At 36.1% G+C, this 23,992-nt stretch overlaps 1 protein-coding gene across 2 annotated transcripts in view; it reads left to right on the top strand.

Moving 5' to 3' along the window:
- The window catches only part of LOC101894324 (zinc finger protein ush), a 335,976-nt gene that overhangs the window by 247,883 nt on the left and 64,101 nt on the right, over window positions 1-23,992 (top strand). For both annotated transcript variants that reach the window (XM_059125533.1, XM_005181511.4), the window contains exon 2: window positions 8,833-8,877. In XM_059125533.1, coding sequence (XP_058981516.1) covers window positions 8,833-8,877 — 45 coding nt within the window. The remainder of the gene's footprint in view (window positions 1-8,832; window positions 8,878-23,992) is intronic.

The following is a 23,992-nucleotide window of genomic DNA, read 5'->3' as shown; positions in this document are numbered from 1 at the left end:
AAAATAAGACATTTGTGACAATTTTTTGTTTTTAATGGCCGATTTTTAAGGGCAACACTAACATTTATAAAAATTGCCATTCTAAAATTAAATTTTATATTTTGAAAAATGTATTATTTTTTCAGGAAAAATCAATTTTTTTTTTCAAAATGCTTTATAAAACATTTATTTATTTATTTATTTTCTTGTACTTTGGACCCATTTCTTTGCCGAGAATATTTTTTTTTTTGTTTAGAAATCAAATTATTAAAAATCAATTTCCTCCTCTTATTAGCGTTCATAATTCATAATTATATTTCAAGAGGTAGTTTTTGAAATGATTATCAAATTGAATTGAAGATAACACACTGAAACGAAATTTATTGGAAATTCCTCAAAAAAATAGAAAAAACCCTTGAGTAATTTCCTCTCTCAAACATTTGCCTGGCTAGCTGGTGGCTGCCTGCATGCCTGCCTGACATAAGTGGCTAATCAGAAAAGACCATTAAAAACAACTTTAAGAGCTAATCTCTGGCAGAGACCCGGCCCGACCACCATTAATGGCTGCATCAGTTGAAGAGGTAGCAGCAGCAGCACATCCTGTTTAGGGAAATGTCAACTATTTGTTTCTTGCAATTCATTCTGTTTTAAGGGACTTTGAAACGAAAATTCATAGACAAATGCAACAGGCAACAACAAAATAAGGTATAGTAGAGTATCCTGTCAAATAATGATGGTTTTGTTGCTATCGTATGCACATATGCAAAACGTTTGTGGTATTAGTGGTGGTATGTCATGTTGTTATTGTATTAAATGTTATAATATGAGTGTGTGTATGTACGCTTAACTTTGTTTTGCTTAAATCATTTTAGCAAAAAAAAAAAACCAACAACAATTATATGCAGGTAGAACCACGAACCTGGTGTATGGGCACTCATGAAACCTTGCGTTTTTCCTCCTCCTTGGTAGTTCGTTAATGTATTGGTGTGTGTGTTTGTGTGTAATACCAGGACATAGTTTCAAATGTTTCTGTTGCCTTTGGCTTATTTTGGATTTTTTCCATGCTGATTGTTTTGGTAATTAGAATAAGCCAGCCAACAAAAAGCAAGGAGAAGCGTCTGCACTCTAACGTTTTTAAAATTATGTTTTTAAATAGAATTTAATTTAAATTTAATTAGTTTACCAACTGATAAGATATTTTGTAGCCGTTTTGTGTGCTACTAGCTCTATAGTGGTGGCATTGTTGTTGCTGTTGTTGGTGGCAACAACAATTACATTTTTGGAAATTTCTAATGATAAAAACAAATGGGAATTTTTGTTTAGTACAAAATTTTTATAATTTTGAAGTAATAGATGCAAATGCATATTTTAGGCGATAAGACAGTGATATAATGGGTTGGGTATTTATATTTTTGGGTTAAGGTTTGGGAAAAATGAAAATATGAAAAGAAATCTGATTGAGCCGAAATTTTATGGCCCCTTTCCTGACCAGAAACTAGAAACTGGTAGTAAATAGGAAATGTACCACAAGTGGTGAAAATGTTATTTCAAAGAATTTTTTTATACTCCAAATAAAAATGTCGTAGTGGAGCATGAATAAGTATTTCCCCTTTATAACAATACCTCTACATTTTCGGTATTTTGAGTGTACAGCTATAATATTCAATCAAATCAGCTGCATTTTGTCACTTTCAATCAGACATCCGAAAAACTCGCTCGAATTTGTACCAAGAGTAAAACACACTCGAATTGGGGCCAAGAGTAAAACACACTCGAATTCGAGCGAGTGCTCTCCTGGGAGCAGAAAAAATAGAATAAACTCAATTTTTCAATGTCGCTCGAATATGAGTGAGTATATTTTCCTCATTTTTGAGTGGGAGGAAAATTCGTTCTACATCGAGCTGATTCTACTCTTTCCGAGCACTGTTCTAGTTTTTGTCATACTCTTGCTATATTTCTATGCATGTGTATTTTTCTGTACTAGATCAAATTAGCTAACATTTGTGAATTCAAATTCTCAGAGGATAAAACCTTACTCCCGTACATAAATTGCCCAAAATAGACCCCGAACTGGGAAAAACCCTTTGGTTGAATGAAAATGTCCCCTATAGTTTATACCGGTCCAAGATTTGATATACGGTTGCCGACAACTTTTTGTGTGTATCAAAGTCCAAGCCGTGTTCCACGCGAAATATTTCATGTAGGGTGAAATAAAAACTGCAACAAAGTCAAACGCCATAATTTTTAATTTTTTTTTTAATTTTATTGAATGAAAGCAACAAATCGGATAGCATCAACTTTTAGATTAAGTTTAGATTTTTTTCGAATTGGTCACCTTAGGCACGAATTATGGCCTTCAAACGGCCAATGAAACCGTCACACGCTGCCCGAATGTTGCTCTGCGGTATTTTGGCTCATTCCCGGCGAAGCGCTTGTTTGAGGTGATAGACACTTTGGTATTTTTTAGTGCCAACCTTGCTTTCCAAAATACTCCAGAAACAACGGATTGGTATCCGGAGATTTTGTTGGCCATTGTGCGCTGGAAATGAAGCGAGGAACCTCATTTTGTAACCATTTTGGGCGGCGCGTGCTGAGTGCGGGGTGCTGAGTCATGTTGGAAATGTTTGCGTGCCCAAGGCTTTACTACACCCTCCAGAATATTTTCGCAATAATATTCGGTATTTATTTTGATGCCAATGCGGTCGATTAATACGAGCGGAGAGCGACCATCGGCTGTTATGGCGGCCCACACCATCACCATGGCCGGTACTTGAGTTCTGTTGGCCAACCGAAGGTGCACATTTTCAGCTGACCTCTTTGGCAAGTGAACACGATCATTTTGTTTGTTTACAAACTGCTGGACAACGAATGTTTCCTCATCGGAGAAAACCAAATTCGACAGTTCACCTACTACAGAACTTCTTATAGACGAAGGACCTTATCGAAATCTTCTTATCATAGAATCCCTGCTGTAGACCAACCATGGACCAAAGGTCTACCTCAAGTCTTCCTTGGATAACACAGTTTCTGCAATTCTTGTATTAATGGGAGACCTTCTGCAGGTCTTTTATGAATAGGAGACCTCGTGACGGCATTTTATACACGAAAGACCTTCTGACAATTCTCTGTCCTTTCGCCCTTCTGCAGATCTTCTATAGCGATGTCACAGCTTGTTCAGGTCTTTAGTAGACACTAAGGCCATCTTTTTTCTATAACCCTCTACAAGTAATATATAGATAGAAAATTAAGCCTGCTTCCTGCAAGTCAACAGGTCTTTTATATCCGGAAGGCCTTCAGCTGGTCTTCTAGCGCCTATTCTTCTAAAGATAGTAGGTCATTTGCAGGACTTCAATGGGCAGAGACTATTCGGAATTTTTTCTATGGATAGATAACATTTGGACGATCTTCTAGGTCTACTACAGAACTTCTTATAGACAAAGGACCTTATATATGTCTTCTGATCATAGAATCCCTGCTGTAGGCCTACCATGGATCAAAGGTCTACTACAAGTCTTCGGTGGATAAAATACTTTCTGCAATTATTATATTAGGTAGGTATTTTATGAATAGTAGACCTCCAGATGCATTTTATACACGGAAGACCTTTTGACAGTTTTCAGTCGGTTCCGTCCTTCTTCGGGTCTTCTATAATGATGTCACACCTTCTTCAGGTCTTTAGTAGGCACTTAGGCCATATTTTTTCTATGACCTTTTACAAGTAATCTATAGATAGAAACTAAAACCTGTTTCCTACAGAACTTCTTCCCATAGGTCTTCTAAGAATATAAGGTTTCTGCAGGAAACTATAGATGCAAGTCCTTCTGCTGGTCTTTTATAAAGAGAAGACTTTCTGCTGGTCTTCCATTGAGGAAAGAGTTTCTGCAGAGTTTCTATAAATTTTACAGTTCTTTTTGGACATAAGTAGTCCTACAATAGGTGGAAGACTTTCTGGCCTTCTATTGAAAGGTAAGCTTTCAAAAGTGACTTTTCTTAGACCTGCCCAACGATGTTCCTACAAAAGGTCTTTATGTGAGGGTCTGTTGTAGGGTGCAATTGGTGGAAAACTGTCATAACCATTGTCACTTTTACAGAAAAAAGGTAAAAGGTCATCTTTGATAGCCATATTGGCCAAGAAGACTATGATATGGGGGATCTTTAAGCAAGTGCCTTTAGTGGTCAAAAGGCCCACTTTCCTCCTCATCATCATCTTGAACACCATGAACCTCGTCACCATCATCGTCATCATCATCATAGCCATTACCCATTATCATCATTAGCAACATGACCAGTTGGTATTATCAGCCAACATCCATACAGAAATACTTACGTTATTTCTTCTTTTTTGTTGTACAGTTTGGCTTGGCACACAGTCATATTGTTATTGTTGCTGTTGTTGCCATTTGCTTGGGCTGTCGCTTTGTTGTGGTTGTTGCTGTTGTTTTGTTTCTTCTGTTGATATCTAAAATCTAAAAACAAACCGAGAAAAATATAATAAAAGGAATTCTGCGGATTGTTGTTATTATTGTTATTATAATTCCTTGAAGTGGCTGATATCAGTAAAATATAATCATCAAAACTAACAAACAGACACACTCACACACACACATATGCGGACACACAGGCACACATACACACTCTCGCTGGCAGAGAAACAGGCAACAAGCCATTTACCGAGGAGACGACATACACAGACCAGCAAAGAAAGATATTTATCCAACAGTACATATTCATTCGTCCATTTATCGTTACCCCATCCCCCTTCCCTTCCTCTTGACTGCACTCCACCCCTCGTTGTTACACTCATGTGATATGTAAGTGGTTGGTAATGGCTGGGTTTTGTTGAGCGGGGTAATGCCTCCCAATCCACAAAAGTTTTACGTTTCGTGGCTGTTCTGTTTTATTTTTCTGAAAATATTTTTTTTAATGAAATCTAAAAAAAATCCCCAGCAACTGAAATGAAAATAACCCAAAAAGTGCAACTCATGAGGAGTACGACGAGGAGGATGATGATGATGATGTCGGTGTTGATAATACTGATTATATAGGAATACTAACCTCCCGACAATAAAATGTAGCCAAAAAAAAAAAAAAAAAGAAGCGAAATCCAGATACCACTCAAGTGCAAAATGCTGCATGGTTTCCATTTATTTCGTTTCTTTTTTTAATTTTTAATATTTCATTGAAAAAATACGAAAAAAAGAAATACTTTACTTAATACTTGTAAAATGAAAAATTGTACGTCTGTATTTATGATGACGATAATAATAATAATGTTGATCGCATTCAAGAGATATCCACCACATCTTTTTGTCGGTGGTAATGCCCACCTTATTTTGGATTTTTTTCTTTTCTTTTTTTTGTGATCGTCGTGTCTGGTTTTTTGTATTTGTTGGAGTAATGTTTTTGAAGATTTTTGTTGCTCTGATAATCTGAAAAAGGCAGATTAAAATGAAAATAATTGTAATGAATTTAGGTGGCTTGCTCATTGTCTTTGTTGCAGTATAGAAGGGCCCATATGTAGGACAAGAGTCCATTCAAAAAGATGGAAGACCTTGCAGAAGGCACGAGGCATTTGAAAAGTTCTTCAGCCAAGTAAGTAATTTTAAAAGCCCTGTATAGACAGAAGACCTTCAGAACGTTTCGTTAGATTAAAGACATTGCAAACATTGCCTTCGATTATTTTATATACGCCATATGATTCGAAACTCCACAAAATTTGCATTCTCGAATTTCAACAGAAATATTACTAAAGGTCGTAAAGATTTTAAAACTTCAGACATCAGTAGAATGTAATACGAAACGAAAACACTTCTATAGAAAGAAGGTTGACCTCTCAATGGGTCTTCTATAAATAAAACAAAAAACGTTCCAAGAGGATGTCCATAGATTGAAGGTTCAAAACAAATAGTCTCACATAGCCAGAGGTCTTTCCAATGGACTTGTCGGCCAAAAGACATTTCAAAAAGTTTTCAATAGTCCCCCAAAAAGCCTTTTGTAGCAAGACTTTTCAAAGGGGTTCAATAGACAAAATCCATATTAGAAATCTTTTAATTCAAAAGGTCTATGACCGGGCCTTAAATTAACAAAAAAAAAATCGTGACTGTAAAAAAAGTTCCCTCAGTAGGCCTTCAATAGGCAGAAGAACTTTCAAATGGTATTATATAATCGGTAGATTTTTCAAAGGTCTTCTGTAGAGCCTTTGCCCTTTAAAAAGCGTTTACTGAGTCATAATATCGATATCTAAAGGACTTTTTTTCTCATAGCGTGATAAAGATGTCCACAGCCATACAATAGCTACAGAGGATATATATCATTGGATATGGACAAAACATGTCTCATCGACATATCGCTTTTAGACCCTAGGTCTCTTTGAACCCAATCCGTTTGAGGACAGGGGTTGACCTAGGAGAAATACGAATCAAATTGTCTTCAAATTTCACACATTTCAATATTTTTATTAACGCAAAATCTGGTGTGAAGGTGGAATATATCGGCGCATTCTTTCTGGTACCTCCATCACAGCGGTCAAATTTTTGAATAGCCATGAAGGTCGTAAATATTTCTATAAACACAAGATCTGTTAAAAATATTGTAGATCCTTCTTCTGATACCTCCCCACAAAAGGTCAACCTTTATTATATTGTTTATAAGCGTACAAAAGCATTTTGGTGAGAATTTTCCTGGAAAAAAGTAATCGTGATGGAATTCAATCGAGATAGCGTGATTTCTATATATTTGGCTGGAAAACCACAAGTGGCTATCGTTAGAGCACTCCAGCATTTTAATGTGAATAAATCTTTTCGTGTGTCTCGTACCAACGCTCGTTACCGTGCTACTGGTAGCGTAACCCGACGTCAAGGCAGTGGACGGAAGAAACCAGTAACATCAGCAGAAATGGTTCGAAAAGTAAAGAAGTGAATTGATCGAAACCCGCGTCGCACTGAACATATCGCAATATTCCATTCGGCAAATATTGAAAAATGAGCTCGGGGTAAAGCCATTGAAATTCCAAAAAGTGCAAGAACTTACACCGCAACGGAAAGACAATAGACTCAAAAGAGCTAAGGAGTTGCTTCGCTTGGTCGAAAGTGGTGAACTACCGAATTTGGTTTTCTCCGATGAGAAAAAACATTCGTTGTCCAGCAGTTTGTAAACAAACAGAATGATCGTGTTTACTTGCCAAAGAGGTCACCTGAAAATGTGCGGCTGGCCACCAGAACTCAAGTGCCGGCCATGGTTATGGTGTGGGCCGCCATAACAGCAGATGGTCGCTCTCCGCTCGTATTAATCGACCGTGGCATTAGAATAAATGCCAAAAAGTATCGCGAAAATATTCTGAAGGGTGTATTAAAGCCTTGGGTGCGCAAACATTTTGGCCGCAATCCTCGGACATTCCAACAGGACTCAGCGCCATCGCACTCAGCACGCGCCACCCAAGAGTGGTTACAAAATGGTTTTCCTCTCTTCATTTCTAGTGCACAATGGCCACCAAAATCTCCGGATACCAATCCGTTGGACTATTGTTTTTGGAGTATTTTCGAAAGCAAGGTTGGCACTAAAAAATACCAAAATGTCGATCACCTCAAGCAAGCGCTTCGCCGGGAGTGGGCCAAAATACCGCAGAGCAACATTCGGGCAGCGTGTGACGGTTTCATTGGCCGTTTGAAGGCCATTTTTCGCCGGAGATGGGCCAAAATATCGCAGAGCAACATTCGGGTAGCGTGTGACGGTTTCATTGGCCGTTTGAAGGCCATAATTCGTGCCAAAGGAGACCAATTCGAACAAATGTGAACTTATTCTAAAATTTGATGTTTTTTCCGACATTTTTTGTTTTCATTCAATGAAATTAACAAAAAAAAATTTTAAAAATTATGGCCTTTGACTTTGTTGCAGTTTTTTTATCTCAACCCGTAAATACCCTAATTTTAAAAAATTGTCATTCTGCATCGAAGGGTGGTGAAATCGTCCATGATGTCCGAGAAGATAATTTTAAATTTTGCCTAACAAAGGCAATCACTAACCAAATTGTACACGGATAGAATATCCCTTCTCCAGTTAATGCAGTTTGTGTATCTGCTTTCTTTAAGGCTTTATTCAGCTCATTTCGTACATAGACTATATTTTTATAACCTCAGCCTTATAGCTGAGGTTTATATTTTTTGTAAAGCCAATAACGTACTTTGTGGAAATAATTGTTATAGACCCCGTTTTAGAACATTTAGAGTCGAACTTATAATGTCTGCCAGACTTTTTTCCTTATTTCTACTTATTTACCTCAACTCGGTTTTGTGACCGTACGAGCACCCTCTGTTACCTCCTTACACATTTCTCTGCAATTCTTAAAATTTTTGGTCTATTTTATTCAAGTTTCCCATTTGAATTTTGCAATGGTTTATGACAAAAGTTGTATGTGCTGGTCGTCGTAAAGTCCCTACTATAACGGCTACATTCGGTATTTTTAAGATATTAACAGAATTTTTAGCTGATCTTATTTTTTTGAAAATTGCCAAAATCTCTCAAAATTGTGGAGGGTATTCAAAGATCGTCCCGGACGAACTTACAGCTTTTTTGCTTGTTCCTTTTTTTATTGAAAAAATTGAATGTTATTTTCGAATTCATGGAAAATTGGATTGTAATGGGAAATGGTTACATGTTTACATTAATTTGTAATGGGTTATGTGATTGGTCATTTTTAACGGGTTCATTTCAATATACATTTTTCCATTAAAAATGTCATTAATAAGTATTTTGTTATATGTGCCCCAGATTGGGCGCCATTTTTATCCAATTGTTTATAAATTGTTCAATTTTACAACTGTACTCATTAATATCGTTTTCTCTCTCTCTTTACAGGTGATTGTTCAGATTCCACCGAAGACATGACAATAGATAGTAGAGGTAAGTTAGAAAACATAATATTCTCTCACCACATTTTCTCTCTTTCCCACCTCAAGAAATGAACAAAACACAAACTTTGTTATCTACAATTGTTGGCCAATTTTCCATAAAACCCCACAAAACACACACAAAATCAATATCAATGTTACAACACTCATAAAATGAATGGATTTTTCCAAGGAAACGATTGAAGAAAAAGGGTTATATAGGGATTTTATAACCTACCACCCACCCTCCTCCATACCTCAGTATCGCATTGCCCAAAAGCTGTAATGACTTTTTGCCAATAATGATGATTAAACTTATGACCAGCAGAGTATGACTACTGCTGCTGCTCTGGTGCTGTTGCCACAGGATAATGTGAGTGTATGTTTTGTTAGAGATAAGCATAAAAGGATATAAAAAATATCCCTTTTATCACTTGAATATTTTGTGTGCGAATGGACGGCAGAGGATGGGAGAGGAAAGAGGTAGTCTCTCTGTGTGTGTGTGTTTGGTATCTTATCCTTAACTGGCACACACTCGCACTCACTCAGACACATTTTGTCGCATTTGCAAATCCTTGTTCTTTTTTTTTGCTGTCACCAACTTCCTTACCCTTTTTTTCGAGTTGGACTAACACTTTCCTCCCTTCTGCTGCCTTCCCAAAATAAAGCCAAACGAATAGCCCTTTTAACCTCTCATAAATTTGAAAGTTAATTCATATTTATAACAATGATTATGTGGTTTTGTAAATGGCTGGATGGACAGACGGACGGATGAGGGACCAAATGAAACGCAAGGAAGCAAAAGAAAAGGGGTTCCTGTGGCGAACACACACACCCATCCAAATTGATGAATAGATAGAGATAGATAGGTGGTGTCGTTGCTCGTTTATTGTCATTAAAAGGGAGCGCGTCAAAAAGCTGAATATTAAGCCAAAGAGTTTATTAATGCCTCTCTATCGCCTTCTCTCTCCCTCTGCTTGTCCTGCTGTTGTCATTTCCTTTCCATGATTATGATGACGTTGGTATAACTGCTCGCCTTCGTCGTCCATTGTAATGCCACCAATAAAAAAGTGTTAATCTGCTGCCAACCAACCAGCCATCCTTTCGCTTTATTGACCCCGCCACTCCCCTCGCCCTCTCTTCTTTGACGCTTTTCTGCTCCACTTAACCACTTTTGTTCGGTGATTTGTGTTCACTTCTTTATTTCACATTTTTATTTAGTTTTACTGCACTCATTATTGTTGTCACAGCGCGTTTTCTTTTCTTCCTTCTTCCTCCCATCCTGTGTTGACTTTTCTTATCTCTGAGCCATGCCAATGATATTTTTCTTTCTTTTTTTTCGTTCTATTTCTCCTTTCTTCCGGTCATCCTTTCGCGTTGTTAGCATGGCTTTAAAGTTCAATCATGTCACTCATTTAGCCAGTCAGCGAACCAGCTAGGCATTGAGGAGGGCTTTTCCTTAATTCGTTTATTATCAAGGCCTGCATGAATTGGTGGGGGTTGGGAGGGGTACGTTTACTTTCATTTATGAAGGCTTGTTATTAGCACCGGGACGTGTGAAACTCATTTCCTTGATGATTATGTAATGTGATTTTAAATGTCATTTATGTTTGGAGGAGAACGCCCGCTCATTAATTAACGTTGTTAATAAGAAGGTAGCGAAGCGGGATGGGGTAAAAAAATTATATTTTTTATACAACATCTTCTGGTATTCTAAGAGAGAAAACCCACATTCTGGTCTTCTATAACAGATGAACTTCGGATCTTCTGAAATGACCCTCGGGTCTTCTATAAGAGAATTCCTTCTGAGTTTCTTAGGAAGATTTTCTGGGGTTGAATAGGACATTCTGGGGATCTGTAGACTTTCTGGATCTGGTCTTCTATGAATAGACTTTCGGGGTCTTCTATAATGGGCTGATAGCTCTTCTAGAAGATTTTCTGGTCTTCTAGGAAAAGACCTCGTCTTCTAGGAGAAGACTTTCTGGTCTTCCAAGAAAAGGCCTTGTCTTCAATGAGAAGACATCCTGCTCTTCCATGAGAAGACATTCTAGCCTTCTATGAGAAGACCTTCTGGTCTTCTATGGGAAGACCTACCGGTCTTCTATAAGAGAAGGCTTCTTCCTTTCTTCTATAAGAGAAGCCTTCTTCAAGTCTTCTATTATGGAAGGTCTTCTTCTAATCTTCTATTATAGAAGACCTCCTCGCGCTCTTCTATGAGAGAAGACCTCCTCGCGCTCTTCTATGAGAGAAGACCTTCTCCAGCTCCTCTATGAGAGAAGACCTCCTCGAGCTCCTCTATGAGAGAAGACCTCCTCGAGCTCTTCTATGACAGAAGACCTCCTCGAGCTCTTCTATGACAGAAGACCACCTCGAGCTCCTCTATGAGAGAAGACCACCTCGAGCTCTTCTATGAGAAAAGACCAGCTCGAGCTCTTCTATGAGAAAAGACCAGCTCGAGCTCTTCTATAAGAGAAGACCACCTCGAGCACTTCTATGAGAGAAGACCACCTCGAGCTCTTCTATGAGAGAAGACCACCTCGAGCTCTTCTATGAGAGAAGACCACCTCGAGCTCTTCTATGAGAGAAAACCACCTCCAGAGCTCTTCTATGAGAAGACCTCGAGAGCTTTCTATGAGAAGACCTCAAGAGCTCTTCTATGAAAGAAGACCTGAAGAGCTCTTCTATGAAAGAAGACCTCAAGAGCTCTTCTATGAAAGAAGACCTCAAGAGCTCTTCTATGAAAGAAGACCTCAAGAGCTCTTCTATGAAAGAAGACCTCAAGAGCTCTTCTATGAAAGAAGACCTCAAGAGCTCTTCTATGAAAGAAGACCTCAAGAGCTCTTCTATGAAAGAAGACCTCAAGAGCTCTTCTATGAAAGAAGACCTTAAGAGCTCTTCTATGAAAGAAGACCTCAAGAGCTCTTCTATGAAAGAAGACCTCAAGAGCTCTTCTATGAAAGAAGACCTCAAGAGCTCTTCTATGAAAGAAGACCTCAAGAGCTCTTCTATGAAAGAAGACCTGAAGAGCTCTTCTATGAAAGAAGACCTCGAGATCTTCTATGAGAGAAGACCTCAAGCTCTTCTCTGAGAAGAACTCGAATGCTCTTCTATGAGAGAAGACCTCAAGAGCTCTTCTCTAAGAGAAGACATCGAGAGATCTTCTGTGAGAAGACTTCAAGCTCTTCTATGAGAGAAAACCTCGAGAGCTCTTCTATGAGAGAGGACCTCTAGCTCTTCTATTGAAAGGACCTCTAGCATTTATATGGAGAAGACCTTGAGCTCTCCTTCTGATGGAAGACCTCGAAAACTTTTAGAAGAAGAACTTTTGGTCTTTTACAAGAAGTCTTACTGGACTTCAATTCGAAGTCCTTCGTTGACCTTTTTTGATTAGAGTATGAATTGTTCCTCGGTGATAGTAATACCTCAGAAAGGGATAGCTCTTTCCCGATCTTCCATAAGAAGACCACGATAAATTTAATACGGTTTCCATTATCTTGCACTTTATAATTGCTTTTTTGGTAATCATTACTTTTGCTTTTTGTAAATCTGATTTCAACTGAGCGCGATAAGCCCAGAACAAAACAAAAATACACTACTTCCTCCCCAGCTGTAAACATAAAATATGTTTCATATTTCTAAGTCATCGTTGTTGTTGTTTTTCTTTTTTAACTGATAATCAGAATTTATTTTTATTCTTTGGATTCTTTGTCTGCCATCCCAGCATAATTCCCATCATTCATATTTTTCAGTTCACTTCAGTTTGGTTCTGTTCTGTTCTGTTCACTTCTCTTATCGCCTTTAATCCCCAGCGATTAGACTTTATGTGAATTTTTTCGATTTTTTTCTCATTTGTTTTCAAATGAAGATTTGCTTATCTGTCATTATAAATTTTTGTTCCGAAAAGTCACCCTTAACTGTTTGCCAAGAGCAGTGTCAGGCAGCGGCAGATGAAGCAGGATGTGGGATAAGAAGGGGTCTAGGGTATTAGTAGTAGCAGCAGCATCATCATCAACCATCTATCCATCCGACAAACCAACCAACCGTCCAAATCATGGCTTACATGCCACACCAAGGACTGTGTGTGTGTACGTGTGTGTGTGGCAGCAACTGCAATCTATGACTCCTGGTGGAAGGATAAAAAGCTAATGTTCATTTCATAGTTTCTCCATTTTCCCATCATTAATTTCAAAGTCATTTGACTTTTCACATCGTTTTGTAAATCTTTTTTGTCATATGGAAAGACAGGCGTCAGTGAAAATGAGATATGGCAAAGTTGGTTGCCAGGGAGTGTGAGTGTGTGTGTGCATACTTTTTTTTGTTTTTTGACTGATATGAGTGATGGTATTGCGTGTGTCATTTTTATTGTTGGTGGAGTGTGCTGGTGCAAGTGTGTTCGACCATAAGCTAAAGTGGGCGTTTTTCTTTGGCAGTTCATAGACTAAAAAAGAAATTAAAAAGGATTAGTGCAGAGCTTGTCGGCAATGGGAGATATTCATAGCTCGTGGAAAAAGGCAAAATATTTCAAGGTAGAAATTTGAATCTTTAAAGACTCTTAGATATCCTAGATTCAGACATTCTTTTGAGAAACATCGGGAGTTTAAACTGGTTGGCTGGAAATGTTGGGTCAAAAAGACATATTTAGCTAATGAGGTGTTAAAGTCCATCCTTATTTTATCAATTCAAACACTACTAATGCCTATATATTGAACTTTACAAATGTGGCGCCCAACGTAACTTTCCTTTCATGGTTATTATACCCTACACCACATAGTGGTAAGGGTATTATGTCTTTGTGCATTTGTTTGTAACATGGAGAAGAAAACCTGATAGGCCCATATTTCCTTTTGGTGATCAGCATAGAATCACATTTTGAGTCGATTTATGCATGTCAGTCCGTCCCTCCATCTGTCCATGTATTTTTTTAAACAAAATGCAGGTCGCATTTATTATTCGATTGAGATGAAATTTCCCAAAATAACATTTTATTGGCTCAAGTACGAACCCTATTGAAATTGGTGAAAATCGGTGCAAATGTAAATATAGCTCCCATATATATGTTTCATCCGATTTTAGGTTTCTTGTGCACCAAATGTCTAATTTCAGTCCAAATGGTGTGAATTTTGCTACATCCGACCGAATTCAGCCTACAAGCATGTGCTTCAAATTTGGTGAGAATCGGTTGAAATATAGCTATAGCTACCATATATATCTTCATCCGATTTTAGGTTTCTTGTGCACCAAATGGCTAATATCAGTCCAAATGGTGTGAATTTTGCTACATCCGACCGAATTCAGCCCACAAGCATGTGCTTCAAATTTGGTGAAAATCGGTTCAGATATAGCTATAGCTCCCATATATATCTTCATCCGATTTTAGGTTTCTTCTGCACCAAATGGCTAATATCAGTCCAAATGGTGTGAATTTTGCTACATCTGACCGAATTCAGCCTACAAGCATGTGCTTCAAATTTGGTGAAAATCGGTTCAGATATAGCTATAGCTCGGTAAATCGGTCCAAATTGAAATATAGCTCCCATATATATCTTCATCCGATTTTTGGTTTCTTCTGCACCAAATGGCTAATATCAGTCCAAATGGTGTGAATTTTGCTACATCTGACCGGATTCAGCCTACAAGCATGTGCTTCAAATTTGATGAAAATCGGTTCAGATATAGCTATAACTCCCATATATATCTTCATCCGATTTTAGGTTTCTTCCGCACCAAATGGCTAATATCAGTCCAAATGGTGTGAATTTTGTTACATCCGACCGAATTCAGCCTACAAGCATGTCCTTCAAATTTGGAGAAAATCGGTCCACATTTAGATAAAGCTCCCATATATATCTTCATCCGATTTTAGGTTTCTTCTGCACCAAATGGCTAATATCAGTCCAAATGGTGTGAATTTTGCTACATCCGACCGAATTCAGCCTACAAGCAGTTGCTTCAAATTTGGTGAAAATCGGTTGAAATATAGCTATAGCTCCTATATATATCTTCATCCGATTTTAGGTTTCTTGTGCACCAAATGGCTAATATTAGTCCAAACGTTGTGAATTTTGCTACATCTGACCGATTTCAGCCTACAAGAATGTGCTTCAAATTTGGTGAAAATCGGTTGAAATATAGCTATAGCTCTCATATATATGTTTCATCCGATTTGGTGTTTAAGTCCCTCAAATTCGTAATATGCACTCCACGAGACTGATATTTTGCACCAGATATCAGAAACAGTGTAGCAATTTATGATTCAAATTTTATCAAGATTGGTTCCGATTTGGATATAGCTCCCATAAATATCTTCATCAGATTTTAGGTTTTTTGTGCACCAAATGGCTAATATCAGTCCAAATGGTGTGAATGAAATTTGGCACTTCAGACCGACTTTAGTATAGAAATAAGTACTTCTAATTTGCTGCACGATACAAGAATAATATTTGGTACCAGATATCAGATGCAGCCAAGAAATAGCTTTTTTTAATTTTATGAAGATCGGCTTTCGGAATATGCACTCTACCATAATGATATTTTGCGCTAAATATGTCATAGAGCTCAGAAATTGCAATAAAAACCTTTCTTTTACGAGAGTTCTACTAAATATGCATAGTGGTGTATGGTATCATATAGTCGGCCCCGCCCGATTTTTGAGCCTTCCTTACTGGTTATTTAATTTTTTCCAACTATTTTGCTTACTAGTCATTATTCTCAACATTACTCATACACATTGTTCCTATACATATCTCCTGGTTATTTTATTTATCGCTCACTCTCATCAAATGTTTTATATCGCTCCTCCGAAAATAACCAGGGTGAGTGGGAGTTAAGCAATGATATCATCCACGGGCAGAGCAGCAAGCAACACCACCAAATACCACTACTGGCGGCACTACTCTGCTCCACCACCACCACGGCGACGACGACGACGACCACTACCACTTTTAAGCATTTTTGGTGTATTTCTCTTATCTTGGAAATTCATGAATGTGCTCTGGCTCTTATCTATAAAAACTGCATACTTGCAGATGGTTGACTTGGTTTGGTTCACTTGTATGGTTGGATGGATGGTTATGTTTGGTCGGTAGGTTGGTTGGTTGGCTGGTGGCTTGCTTACTTGCTAGCTAGCTTGTCTCTTGCTTCTGTTGTGTGTTGTATTTGTTATGTTTACCGATGTTAATATTTCTGTAGCACAATTTCATTTTGGGTTGTTTTTGCTGTTGTTTCGTTTTATAGTAGCGCTAAGAGGTGTAATATTCAGTGACGAGGGTTGTTTGGAAAGTTCATTGAGGGACAGATGGATTTGTGTGATAATATTTTGAAATAAAAATTTTCTAGTTTAGATTCGTGAAAAATGCCCAGCAAAAATTTTGCCGAAATACCCATTACAGGGTAATGTAAACAATCTTTATTTTGCTGTAGGTATTCCCAACCTACGTAATTTCTTAAATATTTTATAGAAAATAGTCTTATTTTCTTCATTACCAAGTAATGAATAACCGAGGGTTGTGAGTTTGAGACCCATGCTCTTATAAGAATAAGTTGAAAAGTGATTTGTAAGTTTTTACCCATTATTTGGTAATGGGTGCATTTGCTAGGTAAGAAATCATGTTTTTTCATACCCTCGACCACTTTCTACAACAAAAATATTCCTCAGCGAAAGGACTAGGACCGAACTAGCTGGCTTTGGAAAAAATCGACTTCAAGAGATTTGAAATTGATTTAGTGATCTGGTTTTTGTGCATAAAAACCGTAAAACTCTCGAAGGAAGTATCCAAATGTAACCCAAACATGTCGCATCGGAATATTTTTTACCAATTTAAACTTGAAGATGAGAAAAATCGGTTCCCTACATCTGGTATAAAGCCCAAAATTTCCATTGTACACATGGACATTTATTCATACCAAAGTTAGGTCAGGAGCGAAATCGACAATATTTAGCCACTCCATCTGGCATCCACTCCACAAAATGTTAAAATTTCGAACAAATATTACTGTCATAAAAACCAAAATCAGTTATTTAATATTTTTCTGGTACTTCTTCTACAAGCATCAACAATTTGAGAAAGTGAGAAATTACATATAAATATATCAGAGTCGCTAAAGGGTTGTCATTTTGAATAATCCTAGCACTCAAATCAACTTTTCGTATTGTAATATTTTTCAATACAAATTCGATCAAATGTAAAAACATGTTTGTCTACTTTTTTTCTTTCTTCTCCCATGGTCCAATTCTTACAAAAAAATAAGAAAAAAATGTACCCTATTTTTCCTAAAATTTGAGCACCTACGATATCTAGCAAAATTTGGTGACTTGCGATAAAGACTTTCTGACCATGAATAGTGAATTAAAAAATATATATTTTTTAAATGTCTTGCTCAAAAATCTTGTTCCTTTCTTGTGTTTTCTGGAAAAACTTGTCGTTTTTTAAAAAATAAGGGGCTTCCCGAAAAATGATAGGTTTATCTGAAGATTTTTTTCCAAGGACTTAAAGCTAAGATATATTGGATCTTGAAGGATCTCCTAGCAAAAACGTGAGTCATGTTTTATTCAATAACTTTCAAGGATCATCTGGCCAAAAATCGTGAATTTTTAAACGGAATGTGATGTACCTTCTGGCAAAGCAAGATGGGCTCGATGGGCTCGCTTTCTTTGAAAACTTTCAAATCCAAGAATTATTGGATTTTGATAGAAAAATATTTACAGATTTCTTGTAAATAAAACCTGAGTTATATTTTATTCAATAATTTTCTTGGAATGGGACTTTCTTGGAATAAAGGACCATCTAGTCAAAAATCGCGAATTTTTTAAGGACTTTCTGGCCAAGTAAATCGGGTTCCCAGAAAAATATGTGTTTCTTTGAAGATTTTTTTTTTCAAGGACTTAATGCTAAGTTTTATAGGATTATTAAACAAACAATAACAACAACTTTCAGGGAATATTTTTTCAAGTATCAGCCAAAAATCTTTAATTTTTTAAGGACTTTTCAAGGGCCAAGTAAAGTGGGTTTCCCGAAAAATATGGTGTTCTTTGAAGATTTATTTTTCAAATCCAAGAAATATTGGATTTTGAAAGAAACATATTTAGCGATTTCTTTGCATAAACGTGAGTCATATTTCATTCAATAACTTTTTTTAATTGGGACTTTCTTCTTGAAATACAGGACCATCCTGTCAAAAATCGCAATTTTTTTCAGGACTTTTTTTTCAAGGATTTAATGCTAAAAAATGTAGAATTTTTTGAATAACATTCTAGGAATATTTTTTCGACGACCATCAGGCCAAAAATCGTATATTTTTAAAGGTCTTTTCAAGGACCTTCTGGCCTAGCAAAGTGAACTTTTTACAAATATTTTTCACATTGTGGCGGGCCATGAATCGTAGATTTTGTAAACATATTTTTTAAGGACCTCCCTGCGTTATGCATAGTGGATTTTTCTAGAATATTTCCTAGAAGGTCATATTGTGGATTTTTCTAGGACTTCCTGCCAAGAATTTGTGGTTTTGTGAGAAATTCTTAGAAACTATATGATTCTTATATAATCCAAGTCAATTGTATTCCTGTACAACAATATTTCTTTTAAGGACTTCAAAACAAGAAATCTCGAATTTTGTTGGAAAATTGTTTAAGGAATCTTAAAGGAGTTTTGTAGTATTATTTCAAAGAAAATCCTGCCCCAGGAAAGTGAGGTTTTAGAAAATATTTTTCAACACCTTCCGATCCAAGGATGGAGTAGATTTTTAAAATATATTTTCAAGGACTTTTAGTGGAAAAATCTGAAAAAGTTGATTTTTAGAAAGTAATTATTAATTAACTCCTGGCATGTAAATTGGACTTTTCGAGACTTTTCTCTAACGCTTCGAACTTTTTAAGGATTTTATGCCAAGAAGAGGTGAAAAAGAAGTGATTTCTTTGATAAAATTTCATGCAAAAAATTTGAAAATTCCAAAAAAAAACCAAGGACATTCTACCAGAAAATCTGACCATTTAAAGACTTCATGACAAGAAATTGCGGATCTTTAAGATTTGCGAAAAACTTTTGAGATCGATATTATTATATAAAAACGCGAATTGTTTTTAAATATATACTTCAAGGTCTTCCTTGCTCGATGAATCAGGGAATTTTTAAGATCTTTATTGACAAGGTCTTCCAGGGCAAACTAAGTAGAGGGTCCTTTAAAAATTTTTTCAAATGTCAAAAAATTTAAATTTTTCTTAAATACTTAATACCAGGAAGGTGTGGATTTGTGAGAGCCTTTCTAAGGACTTTATAGTAAGAAATTGTGGATTTTTAGGGCTTTCCCACAAACACGTGAGACCTATGTTAGTCTTATGTTAAAGCTATATGTACAGAGAATGTCAATTTGTAACAAATATTTTTCAAAACTACCATTTTATAAATATATTTTTCAAGAAATTCTGCCGAGTAAGAAATAGCTTTTTTAAATACATTTTTTACAAGGTCTTCTTAAATCGACAAAAAAAAATTTCAAGAGATTCCAAAGATTACTTAGGACTTCTTGCCGAAAATTCATGGATTTTGTAAAAATATTTTGGTTTGATCTTATTTAGAAATTTGTAAATCGTTTTTAATTCGAATTTTTCCAATTGAAATAATATTTCGAATAAAGTATATTAAATTTTAAATAGAATGCAACGAGCTTAGAATGCAATTCTCGAAATGACATAAAAAATATGAATTACAAACGGAATAAATCGACTAAAAATGCAATAAAATGGATTTAATTCAAAGAGACAGCGGGTCTGGAGCCTTTTTTCGATTAGAAAAATTTTGACAGACGTGGATTTCTTAAGAATATTTTTCAAGGGCCCTCCAATCTCTCAACGCCTACTTTTTAAGATCATCTTTTAAAAACCACTTATATTAGCTACCATATTATTTTGAAGGACATTATGATTAAGCTATTATACAAGAACACCTTAGTAATGCATATGATAATGAGTTGCCATTACGTGGTAATGGGACAGATTTTTCTTCAATCGTACATTTTGGCGTCGTAGCTGACAATAAATTTTGAAAAAAAAAAACAGCCAAAATTAGTTGGGATCTGAGGAATTGAAAATTTTAATTTTTTTCACCTTGATTTTTTGCAATGACTTCTATAACTTCCAGGAATTGTGTTGCTACCCTTTGCTCATGATTGTGTTGTCGATTTTTCCTAGAACACTTGTTCCGCTCACTATTAGTTTATTTTGACTTGGAATTCTGAAATGCATTTATAAACAAATATAACAATAAAACTACTGCTGCTACTACCACAACAACAATTGCAACCCATATCCCAAAAACTGACTGAAGTTTGGCCCTATGTTTTTAAGCCATTTGATGTTGTTATACATAACATCAGAATTGGTATGCTCTGAATTTTCGGAAAAAAAAACAGACACCAACACACACAACTGGGAAAAAAGAGATATCTACTTTTATCATAACTCTTCTTCTTCTTCAACGTCTTCTCTGCTTCTTCTCCCATAAAGCTTTTGGTGGATAGCAAACATTTTTGTGTTATCTCTCACTCGCTGTTCGGTTTTGTAGCTAGAAACACTTGCTGCCACTGCAATTCTGCCACCGATGATGATGTTGTTGTTGTTGTTCTTGTTGTTGCCGATGATGATGATGATGCTTTTTGCTGCTGCCACCGCTGATGATGGTCTTCTCATATTGCATTAATGGCAAATGGAATGATAGTGTGATGGTCGTAGACTCAACTACTATCAGCAAATGTAATGGCATCGTCGTCGGTTGGTTGTTGGTTGTTGTTGTTGTTGTCGTTATTGTTTTATTGTATCTTTTTGCATTCGACTGACTGACTCTACCCTTCTACAAGTCAATTAAATTTAGAAGATAGACAAGAACACCAACGCCACAGGAATAATAATAAATGTTGCCGTTTTTTGATGGTTACGGTAGGTTGGGAATGGTCGGAAAGTAATGAAGTTTGAAAAGCTTTTAAAGGTGTTCTACCTTTAGAAGACCTTTTACAAGTCTTCTGTCTTTACAAGAGCTTTTAAATGTCTTATATCAAGGGCTTTTAAAGATCTTCTAGATATAGACGAGCTTTTCAAGGTCGTGTATGAATAAAAGAGATTTTACAGGACTTCTAGATATAAAAGAGCTTTTACAAGTCTTCTGGCTATAGAAGAGCTTTTACAAGTCTTCTAGATATAGAACAGCTTTTAAAGGTGTTCTACCTATAGAAGAGCATTTAAAGGTCTTCTAGCCATTGATAAGCTTTTAGAGGTCTCTTATCTATAGACGAGATTTTAAAGTTCTTCTAACGATAAAAATAACTTTTAAAGGTCTTCTAACTATAGGAGGACTTTTAAAGGTCTTTTAATTATAGGAGTGCTTTTAAAGGTCACCTATCCGTAGAAGATCTTTCATAGGTCAATCAGACCAGGAATCATGGATTTTTTAAAAATATGTTTTAAGGACCTCGAAATTAAATTTTTAAGGATTTTTCGCAAGGACCATATTTTTTGAGGACCGCGAAATGTGGATTTCTGCAAGAAAACGTAGATTTTTTAAAGAATATTTTCTCAAGGACCTTCAGGCCATGAAACATGGATTCGTAATTATTATTTTTTCAAGAACATGAAGACCATGGTCCTACAGACCACCAACATGGTTTTTTAAGGATAATTTTTCAAGGACTTTCAGATCATCAAACCTGGATGTTTTAATAAATATTTTGCAAGGGCCGTCAGACCACCAAAAGTGGACTTTTAAGGATATTTTTCAAGGACCTTTAGGGCATATAACGTGGAGTTTTTAAAAAGTATTTTTTAAAGGACATCCAGACCACCAAAAATTGGATTTTCTAAGGATATTCCGGAAGGACCCTCAGACCATCAAACATGGGTTTTTTAAAGAATATTTTTTCAAGGACCTTCAGACCATCAAAGGTGGATTTTTTAAAGAATATTTTTTCAAGGACCTTCAGATTACCATACCTGGATTTTTTAAAGAATATGTTTTCAAACACCTTCAGACCATCAGACGTGGATTTTTTAAAGAATATTTTTTCAAGGACCTTCCAGCCATGTAACGTGGATTTTTTAAAGAATATTTTTTCAATGACCTTCCAGCTATGAAACATGCATTTTTTAAAAAAATATTTTTTCAAGGACCTTCAAGTCTCAAAACGTTGTTTTTAAAAAATAGCTATAAAACTTGGATTTTTTTAAAGAATATTTTTTCAAGGATTTCAGACCATCAGACGTGGATTTTTTAAAGAATATTTTTTTAAGGACCTTCCAGCTATGAAACATAGATTTCATGAAAGGTGGATTCTTTTTAAGGAATTTTTTAAGGACCTTTAGAGCATCAATAGCGAATATTTTAAAGAATACTTTTTCAATGACCTTCAGACCATCAAACCTCTATCAGGACTTGAGCACTCAGAAAACCTTTTTAGAGGTTTTCAATCAACATTTGATCGGAAACTCAAATTTCCATTTGGCAACACCACCGGCAATGAAAAAGTATTTATTTCAAACAACCATTTATTTGTGCGATTCTTTCTTCCCCCCTTTTACACCCTCACCTCCCACACTTTTTGCATGGCTCTAATGTCGGTTGGTTTGTGTGTGTGTTTTTTGCTTTGTTTTGCAAAAGTTTATCTATGGCTTTTGGTTATAAATTTTTATCGTTATTTTTAATGACATTCTCGACTACTCTTTTTGGCGGCTACCATCCGCCACTCCACTCCCTCCTTCCTCTCCACCATCTGCTTAAGTGCATATTTTATAAATGTTGCCCCCGCCGCCACCACTGCTGCTGTTCGCAGTTTATTTATAATTCCTGTTATTGTTATAAAGTTGTTGGAATTTGTATTAGAGAGCATTTCGCTTAGTTTTGGGTTATATTTTCAAATGAATGTTTTTGTTGTTGTTGGATTTTTTTATTTCATTCTGAAACGATTTCATAATTAATCATTTTGATATCAAACATTTTTAACAAAACGACGAAAAAAAAAACAAAACTGTTTCAAATGGGAAATATCCCAACAACAACAACGGCAAACCAACAACTGGAGCTCTGCAAAAACATTAAACCATTTATAAATTTTTTTCTGGCGTTATCCACAGTAAAAACAACAATGGAATCATGATAACACTCACCCAACAAAAAAGAGTCAAATTTCATTGAAATTTAGATAAAAACGCAAAACATGGTTTTATCAGCAGCATTTAATCGTGGTTTTGGCTTGGGTGGCTGGCTGCCTAGCTAACTGATTGACTTGGACTGATTTCATGTTGTGCGAACGAATGAGCTCACCTCCTAAATTTGGTTTCAATACTATTTTTCTATGGAATCAATGGAATATGATATTTGAAAGAAAAAATCTAATTACAACTATAGAAATGTTTTCAATGGAAATTGAAACATTTTTCCAATATTTGCTATAAGATAATCAAATTTTGAGATTTTCTGCAAAAAATTCTACCGTTTTTTCTGCGAGAACATCTACAGATTTTCTGCGACAACATCTGCAGATTTTCTGCGAGAAAATCTACAGATATTTTATGGGACCGACATTAGAGCAAGGGGGAAGAAAGAATCGCACATTGCCGTCCAGTGGTGTTGCCAAATAGAAAATTTAGTTAGCGATCAAATTTTGATAGAAAACATGTAAAAGAGTTTTCTGAATACTCAAGTCCTGATAGAGATTTGATGAAATATAAGTCTATAGAAATCCAAGTTGGATGGTCTGAAGGTCCTTGAAAAAATATTCTTTAAAAATCCAGGTTTGATGGTCCTTGAAAAAGCATTCTTTAAAAAACCACTTTTGGTGCTCTGAAGGTCCTTAAAATAGTATTATTTGAAAATCCACGTTTGATGGTCGGAGGGTCCTTGGAAAAGTAATGTTTAAAAATACTCGTTTAATGGTCCGAAGGTCTTTGGAAAAGTATTTTTTAAAAATCCACGTTTAATGGTCTGAGGGTCTTTGGAAAAGTATTTTTTTAAAAATCAACGTTTGATAGCCTGAAGGTCCTTGAGAAATATTCTTTAAAAAATCCACGTTTGATGGTCGGAGGGTCCTTGGAAAAGTAATTTTTAAAAATCCTCGTTTAATGGTCCGAAGGTCTTTGGAAAAGTATTTTT

This window comes from Musca domestica, unplaced genomic scaffold (assembly GCF_030504385.1).
Source record: "Musca domestica strain aabys unplaced genomic scaffold, Musca_domestica.polishedcontigs.V.1.1 34, whole genome shotgun sequence".
In the NCBI taxonomy this organism is placed as follows: domain Eukaryota; kingdom Metazoa; phylum Arthropoda; class Insecta; order Diptera; family Muscidae; genus Musca; species Musca domestica.
This window is presented reverse-complemented; position numbering and strand designations above follow the sequence as displayed.